Below are 19,921 nucleotides of genomic sequence, written 5' to 3'. Positions count from 1 at the left end.
CTATTTTGTAAGTTTGTTGCTCAGAATTTAATTTAATTCTATATCCTTCCAAGTCTTAGACATGTCTCAAACCTTTCCCTTTTTGTCATCTCTGAAGCGAGTTTTTTTTTCCACATTTTGCCTTCACTTTTTGATAAGTGCCCACGCTGCTTGAGCAAGAAGGATGTCTCTGACTCACATTCTGTATGTGTTCCCTGCTTAACCATGTTGCATTTGGTGAAGGAGTGCAGGTTTTATTTGTAAATGGCAAAGAGAGCACTAAAACACTGTGCAGGGATTCACTCCGAGTGGGAAGCTAAAGCCAGAGGAAAAGAGAAAGAAACACCGCAGGCTGGCCAGATATAGGGCCTGATTACAACTTTGGAAGACCGTGTTAATCCGTCCCAAATGTGACGGATATCCTGCCCACCGTATTACGAGTTCCATAGGATATAATGGACTCGTAATACGGTATGTGGTATATCCGTCACATTTGGGGCAGATTAACACCGTCCTCCAAAGTTGTAATCAGGCCCATAGTGTCTTTTCTTCTGTGTCTGTGTACTCTCCAAGCAAAGCCTCCTGAAGAGGGCGATCAAGGGACTAGAAGAGTTTGTCATAATCATCATATCTCTGAATGTCATCCACTAACAAAGTAGTCTCTCATGGTTCTAGGCTGCCTGACCTCAAGGTACCTGCCGTCTCAACACTCAGCTGCATGACACAGGTCATCAAGGCACACTTCATGACCTGCAGGAAGATTGACATGAATTCACTTGCTGTCAAGTAGGAGATGTTGAGACAGCCTACAACACTGAGGTTCTTTCACTTTCCCTATGGGCATCTTCCTTTCTCCGCTTCACCATCAATATGTCTATTGCTGTCGGTTCACCTCAAACGCCAACCAGATGGGAGGAGGCATCGCCATCATCCACAGAAACACCATCCGGATCACGACCAGCACCGACATCACCCTGACCAGCGCCGAACACCTGCACTTCCAGATCCACACCAACCCGAACACCACCCTCAGAGGCACCCTGATCTACCGACCCCCTGGTCCACGCACGCAATTCAGCGAGGACATCGCCGACTTCGTCAGCCCGCATGCCCTCCCCTCCGCTGACTACATCCTCCTGGGAGACCTCAACTACCATCTGGAGAACAACAACGACCACAACACCAGCACCCTGCTCGACAACCTCGCCAACCTGGGACTCAAGCAACTGGTGTCCACCCCCACCCACCTCGCCGGACACACACTCGACGCCGTCTTCTCATCCAGCACAGACATCCTCTTCAGCCACGCCACAGAGCTTCAATGGACGGACCACAGCTGCGTCCACTTCACCTTCAAGAGAACGACGACCCACCAACACCAGCAACAAGCCGCCCACAGAAGCTGGAACAAGATCACAGCAGACCAGCTCGCCACCTCCCTGAGCCAGCACCCTCCTGCCAGCTCAGCGAACCCCAGCCAGGCCGCCGACAACCTCACGAAGTGGATCAGCAACTGCGCGGACGAGCTCGCCCCGCTGAGGACCCCGCCTAGCAGACCCGGCAGCAAGAAGGCCCCATGGTTCACCGACGAACTCAAGTGCTCCAAGAAGAACCTCCGAGCCCTCGAGAAAGTCTGGAAAAGGGAACCAACACCGGACAACAGGACCTCCTACAAACTTGCCACCCGGAAACACCACCAGCTGATCCGCGCCGCCAAGAAAACAGCATTCAAGGACCGGTTGGACAACAACGCACACAACAGCAAGGAACTCTTCAACATCGTGAATGAGCTCTCCAACCCCAGCGCAGGAAACAACGAAATCACCCCATCACAAGACCTCTGCAACTCCCTCGCTTCATACTTCCACAACAAGATCGCGGACATACACAACAGCTTCAACAACCAACCAACGCACACCATGACCGAACAACCACCCCCCACCACCACCCTCCACGCCTGGACCCCGATCAGCACCGAAGACACCATCCGCACGATGAACTCCATCCACTCCGGATCACCGACCGACCCCTGCCCTCACCACGTCCTCAACAAGGCCGACGCTGTCATCGCACCCCACCTGCGAGACATCATCAACACATCCTTCGACACCACCATCTTCCCCGAGAGCTGGAAACACGCCGAACTCAGCGCTCTACTCAAGAAACCAACAGCGGACCCCACCGACCTCAAGAATCACCGCCCCATCTCGCTTCTCCCGTTTCCAGCCAAAGTCATCGAGAAGACCGTCAACAAGCAGATGGCCGCCTTCCTCGAGACGAACGGATCCCTCGACCCCTCACAGTCCGGCTTCCGAGCCAACCACAGCACCGAGACCGCCCTCATCGCCGCCACCGATGACATCCGAGCCCTGATGGACAATGGAGAAACAGCGGCCCTCATCCTCCTAGACCTCTCCGCGGCATTCGACACGGTCTGCCACCGCACCCTAGTACGGCGCCTCAGCAACATCGGAATCAAGGACAAGGCGCTGGAATGGATCATCTCCTTCCTCGACGGAAGAACACAGAGAGTCCGCCTACCACCGTACAAGTCAGAGGCCTCCGAAGTCATCTGCGGCGTCCCACAAGGATCATCTCTGAGCCCCACCCTCTTCAACGTCTACATGAGCCCCCTCGCGGCCATCGTACGCAAACACAACCTCAGCATAATCTCCTACGCCGACGACACCCAGCTGATCCTCTCCCTGACCAACGACCCCGCCGCCGCCAGAGCCAACCTGCACGAAGGGATGAAAGAGGTAGCCGAGTGGATGACGACCAGCCGCCTGAAACTGAACTCGGACAAGACGGAGGTTCTCATCCTGGGCTCTTCACCCTCCGCCTGGGACGACTCCTGGTGGCCTCCCGCCCTGGGCACCGCACCCAAACCGACAGACCATGCACGCAACCTGGGCTTCATCCTGGACTCCTCCCTCTCCATGACCAGGCAGGTCAACAACGTCTCCTCGGCGTGCTTCAACATCCTACGCACACTTCGGAAGATCTTCTGGTGGATCCCCACCGAGACCAGGAGGACCGTCACCCAGGCCCTCGTCACCAGCCGACTGGACTACGGTAACGCCCTCTACGCCGGTACCACCGCCAAGCTCCAGAAGAGACTCCAGCGGATCCAGAACGCCTCAGCCAGACTCATCCTCGACATCCCACGATCCAGCCACATCTCCGGACATCTGAGAGACCTCCCCGTCAACAAGAGAATCACCTTCCGCCTCCTCACCCACGCACACAAAGCCCTACACGACCAAGGCCCGAGCTACCTCAACAGCCGAGTCAACTTCTACGCTCCCACGCGCCACCTCCGATCAGCCAACCACGCCCTCGCCGCCGTCCCCCGCATCCGAAGAGCGACTACAGGAGGAAGGTCCTTCTCCTACCTGGCCGCCAAGAACTGGAACTCCCTCCCGACCGACTTGCGCCTGACCCAAGACCACCTCTCCTTCAGGAAGAAGCTGAAGACCTGGCTATTCGAGCAGTAGCGGCACCCCCCCCCCCCAGCGCCTTGAGACCCTACGGGTATGTAGCGCGCTTTATAAGTGTCATTGATTGATTGATGGTAATTTCTGCAGAAGCTTCTCTTCATGTGTAAATTGAACGTTAAATCGGCTTCCGCTTCTAGACCTTACTCATAGACTAATCCTATGTCCCTAAAATAACCAGTGTCAACATCATTGCCTATAAACGTTATTCCCACTTTTCAAGATGTGCTTTGGGGGGGGGGGGAGGGTGCACAAAGCTAAATATTCAGGCTGAGGCCGCTCAATCCACAGTCTGAGTCCTTATGGGGACATTGCCCCCTCAGTACTTTCGTAAGTCTTGGTTCCTTGGCTCTGATAGCTTGCAGAGAAAGTCCTTCTTCCCACCCAGTGTCCCTGGGTATTCTATAAACCACTGTGAACTTGTAAAGACACTAACAAAAGTGCCTACGTTTACAATTTTGCCCTTAATGGTTTTGCACTGTTTCTTCATGTTTAGTATTTTTAGGGATTTGCATGCATCGAACCTGTTTTATTAAATGATACCTTTGAGAATAATATTTAAAGTTGTCCTTAAAAATGCACAGTAGTGTAGCAAAACTGTCTGTAACCTTCATCTGTTTATTTTCAAACTTAAAAAATATTTTTGGGTGCATTTTATTTTGAAAGCAGACAATTGCAATTCTGGTTTCCATTCATCTTCATGCATTTGTTGATAATGGAGCATTCAGGAAGCATTACACATAGCCACAATTTGTTAAAAGTTGCAATCATGTATACACATTTGTTAAAATGGACCTCTGTCACTAATGTAGGTTGAGCTTATGAGCTTACAACTTACTGTATTCCCTTAGCATTTACCCTAACAGTGAAGGCTTTTTCTTAATAAACCATATATACAATTTGAACATCTTATACATATGGATGCATTTCTTGCCTTCGCAGGAGACTACCCCACAAAGATGCTGTGGTGGTGTAAGCTGCCAGTTAAAGAGTTTGTGCTACAGGCCTACTTGCTCTGTGGACAAAACTAAAATTAAGACGTGTAGCCTTTGATCCCAAACAATATGTCCTTATCACTGTGTGATAGGAATTTTACACCCTTGCCATCAATAGAATTCAGAATTATCACATTCTACAAAACAATGTACTTGAGTTTATTTTCACATGCAGAAACACAAAAGGAATATATATTTTCTCCATATAAATATTAAATTAATGACTAAAAGCAGCTTTACATATGATAGTGATGAACCGAAAAAGTTGGGAATAAAAAAACGAATATGTATGATAATTTGAGCAATATTAAGGTGGGTGTGTTAAGGGATGTGGATTGGAAAACGCTTTTGAAATTCTCACCAGTGTGTGAATTTAGACATAGGAAATTAGGAGGAAGAGACTGTTAAAATATCATGTGGAACTGTAGCAGCCACCGAGGGTTTTAAGAAAGCATTTACAGGTGAACAGAGCTAGGAAGAACAGCAAGTTGAAAAATAAAAAAAACTTTAAGAAGATGGCACTGTCATCCGAGTCAGAAGATTGAGCATTTGTAGAGCATAGAACATATTCACCACGTAATCAAATTTAAAGATTCACAGTGAAAACCAGAGATTATTGTCAGATATGTAGCAAGGCTACAGTAAGTGGAATTCAAACTGCCTATGGCAAGAGGGCCAAGAGGAGTGGAGAAGAGAATAATGGCAAGTCCGAAAAGTATCTGCATAGTGTAGGTAGTGTAGGGATAGGAAAATGATGACTCCCAAGGAAAACAGCATCAGGAAGGAGGCAAAGAGAAGAGTAGTTAGTGGCATGTGATGATGAAAGCTAAAGTTGCAGTCACCATTCTCTGTGACTTGCTCCACTCTGCAGGTGCTCCAGCAGACCATGGTACAGGAAGCTCGTATGGTACGGTTTGTGCCACAGAGTTGAATTTACCAATAGGGAGATAGGATCTTGCAGGACCTATGTTGGTTTAGTTCCACTCACGCAAGGAGAGACGTTGTTGCCCCATCATTGATGGAGGGCAGTGAGGACAGTGGAGATCAGCCCTATTGACTATGGCTTCAAGGCTTATTACACTGAATTATATGCTTGTTCCAAGGTCCCAGCGATAGATGACTTGCGCTCCTTTTTAGCTGATCTCCAGACTCGTACATTGTCCATTCTATAGAGGGATACCCTTGAGGGTAAGGTGACGCTGGAAGAAATGGGTGAGCCCTTGGCCCAGCTGCAATCTGGCAAAACTCCTGGACCGAATGGATTTCCCGCAGAGTTCTCCAAGGCTGAGTGGTCGCACCTAGTTCTGCATTTGCAGGCCATTTTTTTGGGAGGCCCTGGAAACTGCTTCTCCCGGTGGATGTGCTGTCTGCAGATACAGTTGTTATTCTAAAACCTGATGATCTCCCCTCGCCCCCCTCCCTCTGATGTGAATCTTACCACCCTATCTCTCTTCTCAACATAGAAGTTAATATAGGGGCTAGGGTTCTGGTGAGCAGGATTTTGAATGTTGTGGGCTCCCTGTCTGCTCTGTCTAGTTTGGCTTTATGCCGCTACAGGCAACTAGGCACAACATCCATAGAGTTCACAACACTTTGGCCCTAGTGAGTAGGCTTCTCAAACTATGCACTACTCCTCATCAACTTCTGCAAAGCATTTGACTCAGTGGGGTGGGATTACCTTGCTTCTCTGCTAGCCAAAATGTTCCTGAGACCCTGATACAATGCTTGTGTCCGATTGTTATACAGAACACTGACGTCAAGGGTACAGGTGGGGGGAGCGGTGTCCGAGCCCTTGCCAATCCTCAGCGGTATGAGACAAGGTTGCCCACTGTTGTTTTGAACTTTTGGCAGAGTGGGTGAGGATTAATGCCCAAATGAAAGAGTTTGAGTAGGCACCCAGCCTTGATAATGTCGTTGACAGTGTCCTCTTGTTGGAAGACCTTATTGAACCTGAACTGTGAGTAATGCAAATCTTGAAAGTGCTCACCAAATCGTCAACATACCCAGTTGGTGGCAGTTCCCCTCTCAAGCCCTGGGCACGGGCATGCGAGTCGTCACGGAGGGGTTCATCTACTTGGGGGTATGTATGATAGATGACCGCCAGCGAGCTTGGAATTCAAACCTGCAGGTGCAACTTGATAGACTCACAAACGATTTCTATTTTTAGGCTTCTCTTCCTCTGTCCTCTCTGGGCCGGTCAGCCATCTTCAAGATGGTAGCCCTTCAACATTTACTATATCAACTCCAAAACTATGCATACCCTATTCCGAGAACCATTTTACTGGCTTTAACTCATTGTAAGGTGCGTTCTTTGGAACAAAAAGCCTCCCACCTTAAGCGTTGACAAAATTTTTTAAAACTACGTGTGATGGCAACTCTGAACAACCAGTCCCATAACAGAGCAGCCTATTCAGCCATATTGAATGAATGGTGTACCGTTGGGTTTCGGGATCCAACCTGTGCTTCCAAAGGTTGGGCGATGAAAGACACCCCACTTTTATACTTCTTTTACGCAGACCAATCATGGCAGAACCACCTCCAGCTACACAGGTAGTGCTGGGACATGTAAAGATACTTTAGGAGCCCTCGGCTGGCCCCGACTATTGGTGGGAGAGACTTTGCCCCTCCTGTTGTTCGGTGCCTGGCTTTGACAGGTGGTGGAAAAGTCAGAGTTTATATAATGGGATCTCATTAATATATCGAAACTGGGGGGCCTCGTGCGTGTGACCAGTGTCATGTCCTTCGGTGATATGCAGGAGGAAAATGAATTGCACTGCGGCCAATTCTACTGTTATTTACAGATTAGACACACACTATTCCTGTACATATCCAAGACACTCCCTGACCACAGTCCCTTGGAAGCAACAGTGTTGTTGACGAGTCACATGGCCCACAAAATATCTGCCATAAACAAGTCACTGGTGATTCATACTCCGGACACATTCATTACTGTCTGAGAAGCCTGGGCTCAAAATGTGGATGAGCTGACATGCATTAACTGGTGGGAGGCTCTGGCGTCCCCCCCCATGGAAGGCCGCTATAGCCTCCCAATTTCGTGGTATCCAAATGAAGTACCTCCACTGAACGTACCTCACAAGAGCAAAAACAGTGGAAGATGGGGATCCTCCTCTCGAGGCAGTACTGGCAATGCATGGCCCAAGAGGGGACTTTCTTGCATATGGTTTGGAACTGCCCCATGATAGGACCCTTCTGGAAGGAGGTACTTGCCAGTTTAGTGGCGGTATTGGGGTGGAGAGTCCCTTGGGATCCCAGAATGGTTCTGTTGCATACCACTGACGATATAGAAAGGAATAGATGCCACAGAACGCTTCTGTGGCTGAGCCTGGTCTTATTTAAGAAAGCCATAGCAGCAGCTTGGGCGAATGTGAAAGCAACCTCTCTGAAGGATTGGAAAAATGGAATGGACCGGTGCTTTAGCCTGGAACGACCGGTTTACATGGCTCTGGGCTGACTGCTGAAACATGGTAGAACATGGATAGTCTGCCTCCCCCCCCCCCTGTAGTTCAGCTTGAACCAGGTGAGAAACGTCCTTGGTGGCCACGTATGGACTGTCGATCTTCTGAACTGCACGATATGTAGACAATGCTGGAGATGGTCAGGATAGGTCACACCATTAATGTGAACAATGTGTGTCAGTGGATATTTGCTTACTTATTGATTCATGTGACTACAAACGTTAATTGACTGCTGCTGGGTTTTATTTATTGGCATACTTAATAAATGTAATAAAACTGTTGTAAACAAAGCTGCATTCAAATACCTCCAGAAATTACAAAATGCCACTGTCAGATTGCTCAGATTTTTTTGAAATTTCAACCATTTTTCGTACAAGAACAAAGAGAAAAGGGTGATTGATTAGGCTGAATCTATCATTTCAGTGAACTGTATGATGTAAAAACACTCATTCGTTTTCATGAACTACATACACTAAAGCAAGTAGGGATTACATAAACATTGTGGTATTATGCATTTAAAGTATACTTTCCACGTCTAATGATCTGCTTTTCTATTATCTTTCTCAATCCCTCACTGAGCCAGTTTTTGCCGTTTTATTTTTGTGAAGTGGACTCTTTCAGCCGGGACACGTACTATAGCTAATGAATGGTAATATGTATTATGTGGTAAAATGTTCTCTGGTTGCATGTAGCACAGATCTCAACGTTTCTGTTTAATTTAACATGTGCACTACTTGGAGTACAAATCCTTGCCTTACTTTATACTTAGCCTCATAATTTATGTTTCAAATTCAGAATTAATTACCCACTTTATGAACAAAAAAAGTGCCAATGGAATGCCATTGTTTTGTGAGATTTTGTATAGTGTGGAATGCAGTTTGTAGTTTCCTGCTCATTTAGTTGAGATAACTCTACTCCTCCGATTTTCCTTTGTTAACGCAGGCATTCGTGGAGAGATCAGCGTTGTGGTTAAAGTTGACCTGTTCAACGACTTAAACCGTTTCAGACAGTCATCCTGTGGTGTCAAGTTTTTCTGCAGTGAGTAATCAGGAAATAGCATTCTTTATGCAAACTGAAGTAAATTTCTAACTTTCTTTGGAAATAACAGTTAATAAAAATACAGCTTTTCGTTTCAAACACAAGTTGTTTTACAAATTTCTATTATCTGTGGTATTTAGTTTGTTCTAGGGACAGGGGAATGCGTTACAAACATTGGAGCTGTAAATCCAAAGCTGGGCCTTGAACTAGGATACCTGGGATGTCCTTTCATTTGCTGCTCAGATAAAATGAGTAGTTATTTGCCTATTCTGTTATTAAACCCCTTAACTCTTAAAATGGTGTACCAAAATGGCCCCAGGAGTTTGGTACAATAGAATCAATTATCAAAAAACGCCCTTGAGGTATAAGTATTATGTATAAATTATCACTCTGGAAAACATGATACAGTATCCAAACGCACATTCTTTAAGTATATAACGTGAAATGCAAAAAATCAAGAGAAATACAGACATCAGCATGCACGAAGGGCAGTGAAAAATACAAACTATGTTTTATTTAAGTCTATAGGTTGAAATTAATCTAAATGTAGATAGAGTAGGCATCATGAAAATCGCAATATATACTACGCCAATTACAAAATACATCTATAAAGTATAAGAGAAAATATATCGGCGGTGGCCCACACAAATGGGTGCTATAGAGTAGTTCCGGAATCTTCAGGGGCTAGACACATACGTAAGAACAGGAGGAAAAGTCGACGCCACCCGACCAGTCTTCACAATCATTAAGATCTCCCATTGTGTTTTTCCATTGGATAAACCATTAGAAGTGGCTTTGCCGAGTCTCCAAGTGCATGGACGTAGCAGCAGCCGACCTCAGTTTTGTCCGAAAATAATAATTTGTTCACACTTGCATTATTGGGATCTTCATTGAAGTCAAGAACGACCCACACTTGCATGCTCCCACTGCTCTACAGACTAAACATGAAGAGGTTATTCTAGATGCAACTTAACATCTCCCCCCCCAAAAAACGACTTTGTGAGGTATCTCAAGATTTGAATCCCCTGGACAGGGTAATTTTAACTCTCCTAATTTTACAACTTATCTTTATTATTCCAAAATGATAGACAGAAGTTTGCCTGATAAATGCTACAAAGTAGTTCTGGGAACAGGGTTTTAACAGTCTAAAATGTCGGACAAACTTGACTTTGATACTTATGATGGTGCTTCTCTCCTTTTTGAGTGATGAGCTCTCTACCCTATCTGAGATACATAAATTGTTCCCTGCGGCCTCGGCCTCGGCCTCGTAGGTAGCTCAAAATCATTCTTTTATGACTTCAGTGAAGATCCCTACAATGCAAAGCAAGTAGTACTAGTAAGTAACCATTGCCTTTTACTTTTTGCTCTGACAATAGAGGTGACACTTAATAGTTTATCCTAAATAAAATAAAAGTAGAAAATATGATTGTTGTCAATGATAATAAAAATAAGCAGGTCTTCAGGTTTGAAGCAGCAGACAATGACTTTCTACAAAGAAATACACCTTTGGAGAAACACCCTTCTGCGCGCCGCGCTGCCCCACCTGCGCCCCATGAGCCACGCCTCACAACTGGTTAAAATTAGGGACATTACACCACAGTGAATTGCGTTCTTGGCTAACTCTTGCCTATATCTCATGTTCACGCTATCCTTCTCAGATGTCAGTATTTCTACCCCCTGAAACATATGCCTGAGTTGAAGCTTAGCTCATCAAATGGGAATTGTTAATATGAGACAGTGTAAGGATTTCCTATGCATTAGTTGCCATAAACTAGCCAACGTTTTTTTGCTCTGGGTGTTGTGCTTTATTTGTGGCTTTATTATTATTATACATACGTGAAACAAATTGTATTGTTTTTTGTGCGGTTGTTAGGGCCTGCGACCTGCTTTACATAAATTATATTTCCCCATCTCGATCTCTTCCATTTTAGACGGATTTAGGGAAGGCTATATGTGGTGTTTGTTCTGATGGATACAACTACCTGTGGATTCCTCACCTAATGAATACTCCCATGGCGCCAGCATTCGACGGAAATCTTGTTACTAGTCTCTGCACGTCGACGAGGACGTCACTCTAGCCCACGCGACGCCGTCTGACGTCATACAGGCAATAAGAGTTCCTCGACGACGTGCCGACGTCAGTTCCCTTTTTTCCGTGCATTCGAAACGGTTATCTTCGAGGGAGCAACTGTTACTTTTGTGGTTACAGTGTATTTTTGCTGCGTAGTCTTTCGCTGTGGTAATAATGTCGCAGAGAAAGTCTGGATTCAAGCCTTGTCGTGAGTGTGGAGGCAAGATGTCAGTGACGGATCCTCATTCCGATTGCCTTTGGTGTTTGAGCTCCGACCACGACGTCTCGACTTGTGATTCATGCCAGCACATGAATCCAAAGGCCCTCAAGGAACGTGAGGCGAAGCTGTTTATGGCGAAATCGAAGGAGAAGCATCACAAGAAGTCTTCTTCACCAAGACATCGGCGTCATCGAGACTCCCGGCGCCGTAGAGAATCTCGGCGTCATTCAAAGGAGACTCGTTCCAGGTCTTCGGATCGGCGCCGAAGGACATGGGAGATCAGTCCCACGGTTACGCCGCATCCTTCGACGCCGTTGCCCTCTCCGGCGTCTCCAACTTCACCTGGACAGGCGTCGGTGATTGAGGTATTGGAGCCTCAGGTGTTTTCTCCGGCGTTGCAGACGTCGAGGCCGGCGTTGGGGTCGCCTCCGAGACAGGCTCCCCAGTATCCGGCTTTTCCCACCCCTGGAGCCGATAGTTCTGCATTCTTGAATGCGATGTATGCCATCTTCCAACAGATGGCTCCAGGGGGTGCTCCGGCTGGGCCTTTGGCCTTTTCATTGGGTGATCCTGCGCCTCTTCGGCCGGCACCCTTTATGCCCTTTCTCCCTTTTGGGAACGTGGGCTCGGCGCCAGTGTCGGCGCCGGTGGCCGCTCCGGTGGCTTCAGAGGGATTGGCCCCGGGGATTTCCATCCCGTCGACGTCGGGATTTCGGCCTGTGACTCCGGTGGGTCCATCTGCTTCGACTGCTCTTTCGTCGGCGCCGAAGTTACCTGTGGCGCCGGACGCAGCGTCGGTGGCTTCTGAAGATCGGCGCCGATCTTCGACTTCGGCGGAGGCATTGTCGACTCCGCGTATTGAACATCGGCTTTATTCGAGGAGACGTGCTCTCCGTGTATTAGAGGAGCAGGAGTACCAACGAGCCCTGGAGGAAGGAGAGCTAGAGGACTCGGGTGATGGGCTGCGTGGTCTGGAGTCGGCCAGTGGGCTGGACACTTCCCCTGAGTGGGATCTTTCGTCCCCGGGAGAATATACTGAGGAGGCTGCTTTCTTTCACGCAGTGGTACGGAAGGCAGCTAGTTTTTTGGACCTGCCTTTGCCGGTGGTGGAGGCTAAACAAAACCTTCTAACAGAGGTGCTACATCCGGCCTCAGCTGCGGCGGAGCCTCTTTTGCCATTTAATGACGCTCTGCTGGATCCGGTGTTAGAGGTGTGGAAGAGGCCGGCATCTTCCCCAGCAGTTCACAGAGCCGTGGCCAGGAGGTATCGGGCGGCTCCGACTGACCCTGGTTTTCTGTCTAGGCACCCTACGCCGGAGAGCTTGGTGGTGCAGGCCTCCTGTTCATCCAGGTCAGCGCCTGGTTCTTTCCCGACGGTGCCTGGGGACAGAGATTCAAAGAAACTAGAGGCGCAGTCCAAGAAGATTTTTTCATCCTGCAGTCTGGCGTTGAAGGCCACCAACGCAACCTGTATCCTGGGGAGGTATATTCATGCTCTGATGGATGACATTTCCTCATCATTTACAGAGCTTCCCCAGGGTCTTTTGGATGTTGTTTCAAATGCCCAGGCTGCTGCGACCCAGATTATCCAGACGGGACTGGATACGACCGACTCGGTAGCCAGAGCAATGGGCACAACTGTGGTGGCAAGGAGGCAGGCCTGGCTCCGTAACTCGGGCTTTTCTGCGGATGTACAGTCCACATTGTTGGATCTCCCGTTTGATGGGGACAAACTGTTTGGAGCCAAGGCTGATTCGGCCTTGGAACGTTTTAAGGAGAGCAGGGCCACGGCTAAGTCGTTAGGGCTCCAAGCTCCTTCTTCCACGGCCTCTTCCAGATTTTTCAGGAGGTTTCGTGGATTTGGGCGTGGCTCTTCCTCCTCTTCCTTTCGGGGAAGATATCAGCAACCTGCCTCTTCCCATCCCTATAGATCTTTTAGAGGGAGAGGTAGGGTCTGCACCAGAGGAGCCTCTCAGCAGCACTCTGCCTCTTCCTCATCCTCTGGCGGGGTGCAGCAGGGGAAGCAGCCTTAGGCTTCCACCATTTCCCACTCACTCCTCTCCTGTAGGGGGAAGATTACAGCATTTTCTCACCAAATGGAAGACTGTTACAACGGACACTTGGGTTCTCAGTATTGTGGGAAAAGGCTACACCCTTCCCTTTCGGGAGTTCCCGCCCCTCATCCCGCCCCGCCCTTCTTATTGTTCAGAAGAACACCTCCTGTTGCTAGAACAGGAGGTACAAGCCCTCCTTTCAAAGGGTGCGGTGGAGTTGGTCCCAGAGCAGGAAAGGGGTCGAGGAGGTTACTCAAGGTATTTCCTGATTCCCAAGAAGGATGGTCGTTTGAGACCAATCCTGGACCTGAGGATCTTGAATTGGTTCCTCAAGCAGGAAAAGTTCAAGATGCTGACCCTAGCACAGGTGCTTTTGGCGTTGAACAAGGAAGACTGGATGGTGTCTGTCGACTTGCAGGATGCTTACTTTCATATCCCGATACTCAAGTCACACAGGAAGTATCTCCGGTTTGTGGTGGGATCGCAGCACTATCAGTTTGCGGTCCTTCCGTTTGGTCTTACTTCAGCACCTCGAGTCTTCACGAAGGTGATGTTGGTGGTTGCGGCAGAACTCAGAAGGAAGGGGATAGCAGTATTCCCTTACTTGGACGACTGGTTGATCAAAGCCAAGTCCCCGGAGCTTGTGTCGCATCATCTGCAGTCAACAACCCAGTTGTTGTTCGACCTGGGTTTTTCGGTGAACGAGCCCAAACCTCACCTAGAGCCCTCTCAGCGCCTCCTGTTCATAGGGGCAGTACTGAATACAACATTGGGTCGGGCCTTTCCTCCGCCTCAGCGGATTCAAGATATTCAGGATTTGGTTCCAATGTTTCGAAATGGCGCGGTAGTTCCAGTCCTCAAGGTCCTTCGTCTGCTCGGTCTGTTTGCCTCCTGCATTCTGTTGGTCACGCAGGCTCGCTGGCACATGAGGGCTCTTCAGTGGTGCCTCCGAAGGCAGTGGTCTCAACACAAAGGGGATCTAGAGAGTACTGTCAAGATCTCCAGAGATGCTGCTGTGGATTTGAAGTGGTGGATTGCAAGCAACAATCTTTCACAAGGAAAGCCGTTCCAGCAGTCGCCACCAGTGGCCACAGTCATAACGGATGCTTCCACTCTAGGGTGGGGAGCTCATCTGGGGGATCTGGAGATCAAAGGTCTTTGGTCTCCAGAGGAACAGATGTTTCACATCAATCTGTTAGAGTTACGGGCTGTACGTCTGGCTCTCAAGGCCTTCCTCCCTTCCCTTCGTGGTCAGTCGGTGCAGGTCCTAACGGACAATACTACCACGATGTGGTACATAAACAAGCAGGGAGGAGTGGGGTCGTACCTTCTCTGCAGAGAAGCTCTTCGACTATGGTCCTGGGCAAAGGACCATCAGATTTGCTTGATAGCAAACCATCTGGCCGGAGTCTTGAACGTGCGTGCGGACAGTCTCAGTCGCCAATTCTCGGCAGACCACGAGTGGCGTCTCCATCCAGATCAAGTCCGTTTAATCTTCCAGAGGTGGGGGTTTCCTCGGGTAGATCTGTTTGCCACTCGAGAGAACGCGCATTGTCCGTTATTCTGCAGCCTCCAGTATCCGATGCAGGGAGCGTTGGGGGACGCGTTTCAAATAACCTGGTGCGGCCAGTTGCTTTACGCGTTTCCTCCCATACCCTTGATTCCTCGAGTATTGAGGAAGATTCGCCAGGACCGGGCTCTAGTCATCCTAATAGCTCCGGATTGGCCAAGGAGGGTATGGTACTCCGACCTTCTCCAACTCTCAATGTGCCCTCCACTCCGTCTCCCTTTCAGGGCAGACCTCCTCTCGCAGTCGCAGGGGCAGGTTTTACACCCCAACCTCCAGAGTCTGCACCTACATGCCTGGAGATTGAACGGGGCAACCTGAGTTCCTTCTCTCTCCCGCCTGAGGTAGTGGATGTTATATTAGCGGCCAGGCGACACTCCACTAAATCTATCTACGCTAATAGATGGTCTAGATTTGTTGCGTGGTGTGGAGAGAGGCAGATTGATCCTTTGCATGCTCATCTATCGGACGTTTTGTCTTTTGCTCTGTCTCTAGCGCAGAAAGGTTGTGCAGTGGCTACCATTAAGGGTTATTTATCGGCCTTGTCAGCCTTCATATGTCTTCCAGACCAACCATCTTTATTTAAATCCCCTATTGTTATCAGATTCTTGAAAGGTCTTCTAAATAAATATCCTCCAAAGCCATTCGTTATGCCGCAATGGGATTTGTCCTTGGTCCTGACTTTCCTTATGGGGTCCCCTTTTGAACCTATGCATTCTTGCCCCTTAAGGTATTTGGTTTTAAAAACAGTCTTCCTGATAGCTATAACATCAGCAAGGAGAGTGAGTGAGTTGCAGGCCTTATCAGTAAAGCCCCCTTATACAACTTTTTATGGGGATAAGGTGGTGTTGAGGACCAAGGCTGCTTTCCTCCCGAAGGTTGTTTCACCTTTCCATTTGGCTCAGGCAATTACTTTGTCCACGTTCTATCCTCCGCCTCATCCTTCCAAAGAGGAAGAAAGACTGCACCGTCTGGACCCAAAGAGGGCGTTGAGCTTCTTTATTGATAGAACAAAGGATTTCAGGCTGGAGGATCAGCTGTTTATTGGATACGTGGGCAAGAGGAGAGGAAAGGCAGTCCACAAGAGAACACTATCCAGGTGGGTTGTTCTTTGCATTAAAATCTGTTACTCTTTGGCAAAGAAGGATCCTCCTGAGGGCATTAGAGCTTATTCCACCAGAGCTAAGTCGGCCACTTCGGCCTTGGCCAGAGGTGTTCCTGTGGTCGACATCTGCAAGGCCGCAACTTGGTCGTCCCTTCACACTTTTGCAAAACATTACTGTTTGGATTCTGAGGTTAGAAGGGACGGCCATTTTGCACGGTCATTGCTGCAGGATTTCTTGGTTTGACCATTTAGGCACCCACCGCCGGGCGTGGTACTGCTTTGGGACTCTATTCATTAGGTGAGGAATCCACAGGTAGTTGTATCCATCAGAATAACGAGTTACTTACCTTCGGTAACGACTTTTCTGGTGGATACATTAGCTACCTGTGGATTCCTCACGGTCCCACCCGCCTCCCCGTTGCCTTTCTGGTCTTACCAAGTAATCCTTGAGTACGCTCCTCTTGGTCTTTGAGGGTGCAATAGATGTTGTATATATTATATTTATATATATGTATATATCTTTGTGTATATACTTGATGTGTATATATATTTTAAAAAGATTACAGTTATTCATGCAATGTTGTGTATTTTTACAATGTAATGGGATGTTGCCTTGCTCTTTCATTGCATTGCCTGGTTGTTCTCATGCACGTAAAAAATGATTGGTACTGACATCGGCACGTCGTCGAGGACCTCTTATTGCCTGTATGACGTCAGACGGCATCGCGTGGGCTAGAGTGACGTCCTCGTCGACGTGCAGAGACTAGTAAGAAGATTTCCGTCGAATGCTGGCGCCATGGGAGTATTCATTAGGTGAGGAATCCACAGGTAGCTAATGTATCCACCAGAAAAGTCGTTACCGAAGGTAAGTAACTCGTTCTTCTAGCAGCTTGGGTTTTTTGGCATAATGTTTCTTTTCTTCATGACTGTGGGTTTCTGTCGTAGAGGAACACTCATTTGGTAGTTTAGCTCGTCTCAAAGTTGACTGCGTCAATAGGGTTACAGATTGACTTTCAGTATCTCCAGAAGTCTTGTGCGAATATTTTTCTGTCTGATGTCTCTGACAGGCTATCTGTTTAAAATGAAAAGCCTTTCTTTTCGTTCTTCATGAGACGATAAGCCTTTGACATCTTTTCCTTACACCTCTATGTTTAGGTTACCCTTGGCCTCATTACAAGTTGCCTGTGGCAGCTACAAACAGCCTGAAGTTCCAAACCTGTGATCACCAGGTTTGCAATTATTTGACATACCAGACTCCGTTTCAGCCGGTGTGTATCCGTTAGTGGTGAATCCGCGCACAATGGGCTGGGTGTAGGAGGCTGGACTGGCTTGTAGTGAGTACCAAGGGGTACTTACACCTTGCACCAGGCCCAGGTATCCCTTATTAGTGTATAGGGTGTCTAGCAGCTTAGGCTGATAGATAATGGTAGCTTAGCAGAGCAGCTTAGGCTGAACTAGGAGACGAGTGAAGCTCCTACAGTACCACTAGTGTCATATGCACAATATCATAAGAAAACACAATACACAGATATACTAAAAATAAAGGTACTTTATTTTTATGACAATATGCCAAATGTATCTCAGTGAGTACCCTCAGTATGAGGATAGCAAATATACACAAGATATATGTACACAATACCAAAAATATGCAGTATAGTATTAGAAAACAGTGCAAACAATGTATAGTTACAATAGGATGCAATGGGGACACATAGGGATAGGGGCAACACAAACCATATACTCCAAAAGTGGAATGCGAACCACGAATGGACCCCAAACCTATGTGACCTCGTAGAGGGTCGCTGGGACTGTAAGAAAACAGTTAGGGTTAGAAAAATAGCCCACCCCAAGACCCTGAAAAGTGAGTGCAAAGTGCACTAAAGTTCCCCAAAGAGCACAGAAGTCGTGATAGGGGAATTCTGCAGGAAAGACACAAATCAGCAATGCAACAACAATGGATTTCCAAACGAGGGTACCTGTGGAACAAGGGGACCAAGTCCAAAAGTCACAAGCAAGTCGGAGATGGGCAGATGCCCAGGAAATGCCAGCTGTGGGTGCAAAGAAGCTGCTACTGGACAGTAGAAGCTGAAGATTCTGCGGGAACGACAAGGGCTAGAGACTTCCCCTTTGGAGGATGGATGCCCCACGCCGTGGAGAGTCGTGCAGAAGTGTTTTCCTGAAGAAAGACCGCAAACAAGCCTTGCTAGCTGCAAGTCGTGCGGTTACGGTTTTTGGATGCTGCTGTGGCCCAGGAGGGACCAGGAGGGACCAGGATGTCGCCAATTGCGTCAGGGGACAGAGGGGGCGCCCAGCAGGAAGAGGAGCCCTCTCAGAAGCAGGCAGCACCCGCAGAAGTGCCGGAACAGGCACTACGAAGAGGAGTGAAACGGTGCTCACCCGAAGTTACACAAAGGAGTCCCACGTCGCCGGAGGACAAGTCAGGAGGTCGTGCAATGCAGGTTAGAGTGCCGTGGACCCAGGCTTGGCTGTGCACAAAGGATTTCCGCCGGAAGTGCACAGAGGCCGGAGTAGCTGCAAAAGTCGCGGTTCCCAGCAATGCAGTCTGGCGTGGGGAGGCAAGGACTTACCTCCACCAAACTTGGACTGAAGAGTCACTGGACTGTGGGAGTCACTTGGACAGAGTTGCTGGATTCAAGGGACCTCGCTCGTCGTGCTGAGAGGAGACCCAGGGTACCGGTGATGCAGTTCTTTGGTGCCTGCGGTAGCAGGGGGAAGATTCCGTCGACCCACGGGAGATTTCTTCGGAGCTTCTAGTGCAGAGAGGAGGCAGGCTACCCCCACAGCATGCACCACCAGGAAAACAGTAGAGAAGGCGGCAGGATCAGCGTTACAGAGTTGCAGTAGTCGTCTTTGCTACTTTGGTGCAGTTTTGCAGGCTTCCAGCGCGGTCAGCAGTCGATTCCTTGGCAGAAGGTGAAGAGAGAGATGCAGAGGAACTCTGATGAGCTCTTGCATTCGTTATCTAAGGAATTCCCCAAAGCAGAGACCCTAAATAGCCAGAAAAGAGGGTTTGGCTACTTAGGAGAGAGGATAGGCTAGCAACACCTGAAGGAGCCTATCAGAAGGAGTCTCTGACGTCACCTGCTGGCACTGGCCACTCAGAGCAGTCCAGTGTGCCAGCAGCACCTCTGTTTCCAAGATGGCAGAGGTCTGGAGCACACTGGAGGAGCTCTGGGCACCTCCCAGGGGAGGTGCAGGTCAGGGGAGTGGTCACTCCCCTTTCCTTTGTCCAGTTTCGCGCCAGAGCAGGGCTGAGGGGTCCCTGAACCGGTGTAGACTGGCTTATGCAGAAATGGGCACCATCTGTGCCCATGAAAGCATTTCCAGAGGCTGGGGGAGGCTACTCCTCCCCTGCCTTCACACCTTTTTCCAAAGGGAGAGGGTGTAACACCCTCTCTCTGAGGAAGTCCTTTGTTCTGCCTTCCTGGGCCAAGCCTGGCTGGACCCCAGGAGGGCAGAAACCTGTCTGAGGGGTTGGCAGCAGCAGCTGCAGTGAAACCCCTGAAAAGGCAGTTTGGCAGTACCCGGGTCTGTGCTACAGACCCGTGGGATCATGGGATTGTACCAACAATGCCAGGATGGCATAGAGGGGGCAATTCCATGATCTTAGACATGTTACATGGCCATATTCGGAGTTACCATTGTGAAGCTACACATAGGTAGTGACCTATATGTAGTGCACGCGTGTAGTGGTGTCCCTGCACTCACAAAGTCCGGGGAAATTGGCCCTGAACAATGTGGGGGCACCTTGGCTAGTGCCAGGGTGCCCACACACTAAGTAACTTAGCACCCAACCTTTACCAGGTAAAGGTTAGACATATAGGTGACTTGTAAGTTACTTAAGTGCAGTGTAAAATGGCTGTGAAATAACGTGGACGTTATTTCACTCAGGCTGCAG

General features: G+C 48.7%; 1 protein-coding gene across 18 annotated transcripts in view; it reads left to right on the top strand.

Annotated features, from left to right (window-relative positions):
• C2CD5 (C2 calcium dependent domain containing 5) overlaps positions 1-19,921 on the top strand; it is a 669,580-nt gene that overhangs the window by 70,794 nt on the left and 578,865 nt on the right. For all 18 annotated transcript variants that reach the window (XM_069228566.1, XM_069228562.1, XM_069228551.1 and 15 more), the window contains exon 5: positions 8,890-8,985. In XM_069228566.1, coding sequence (XP_069084667.1) covers positions 8,890-8,985 — 96 coding nt within the window. The remainder of the gene's footprint in view (positions 1-8,889; positions 8,986-19,921) is intronic.

The sequence above is a fragment of the Pleurodeles waltl genome, chromosome 4_1 (genome assembly GCF_031143425.1).
Source record: "Pleurodeles waltl isolate 20211129_DDA chromosome 4_1, aPleWal1.hap1.20221129, whole genome shotgun sequence".
NCBI lineage: Eukaryota > Metazoa > Chordata > Amphibia > Caudata > Salamandridae > Pleurodeles > Pleurodeles waltl.
Note: the sequence above shows the minus strand (reverse complement) of the source record. Positions and strands in the feature narration are given on the sequence as shown.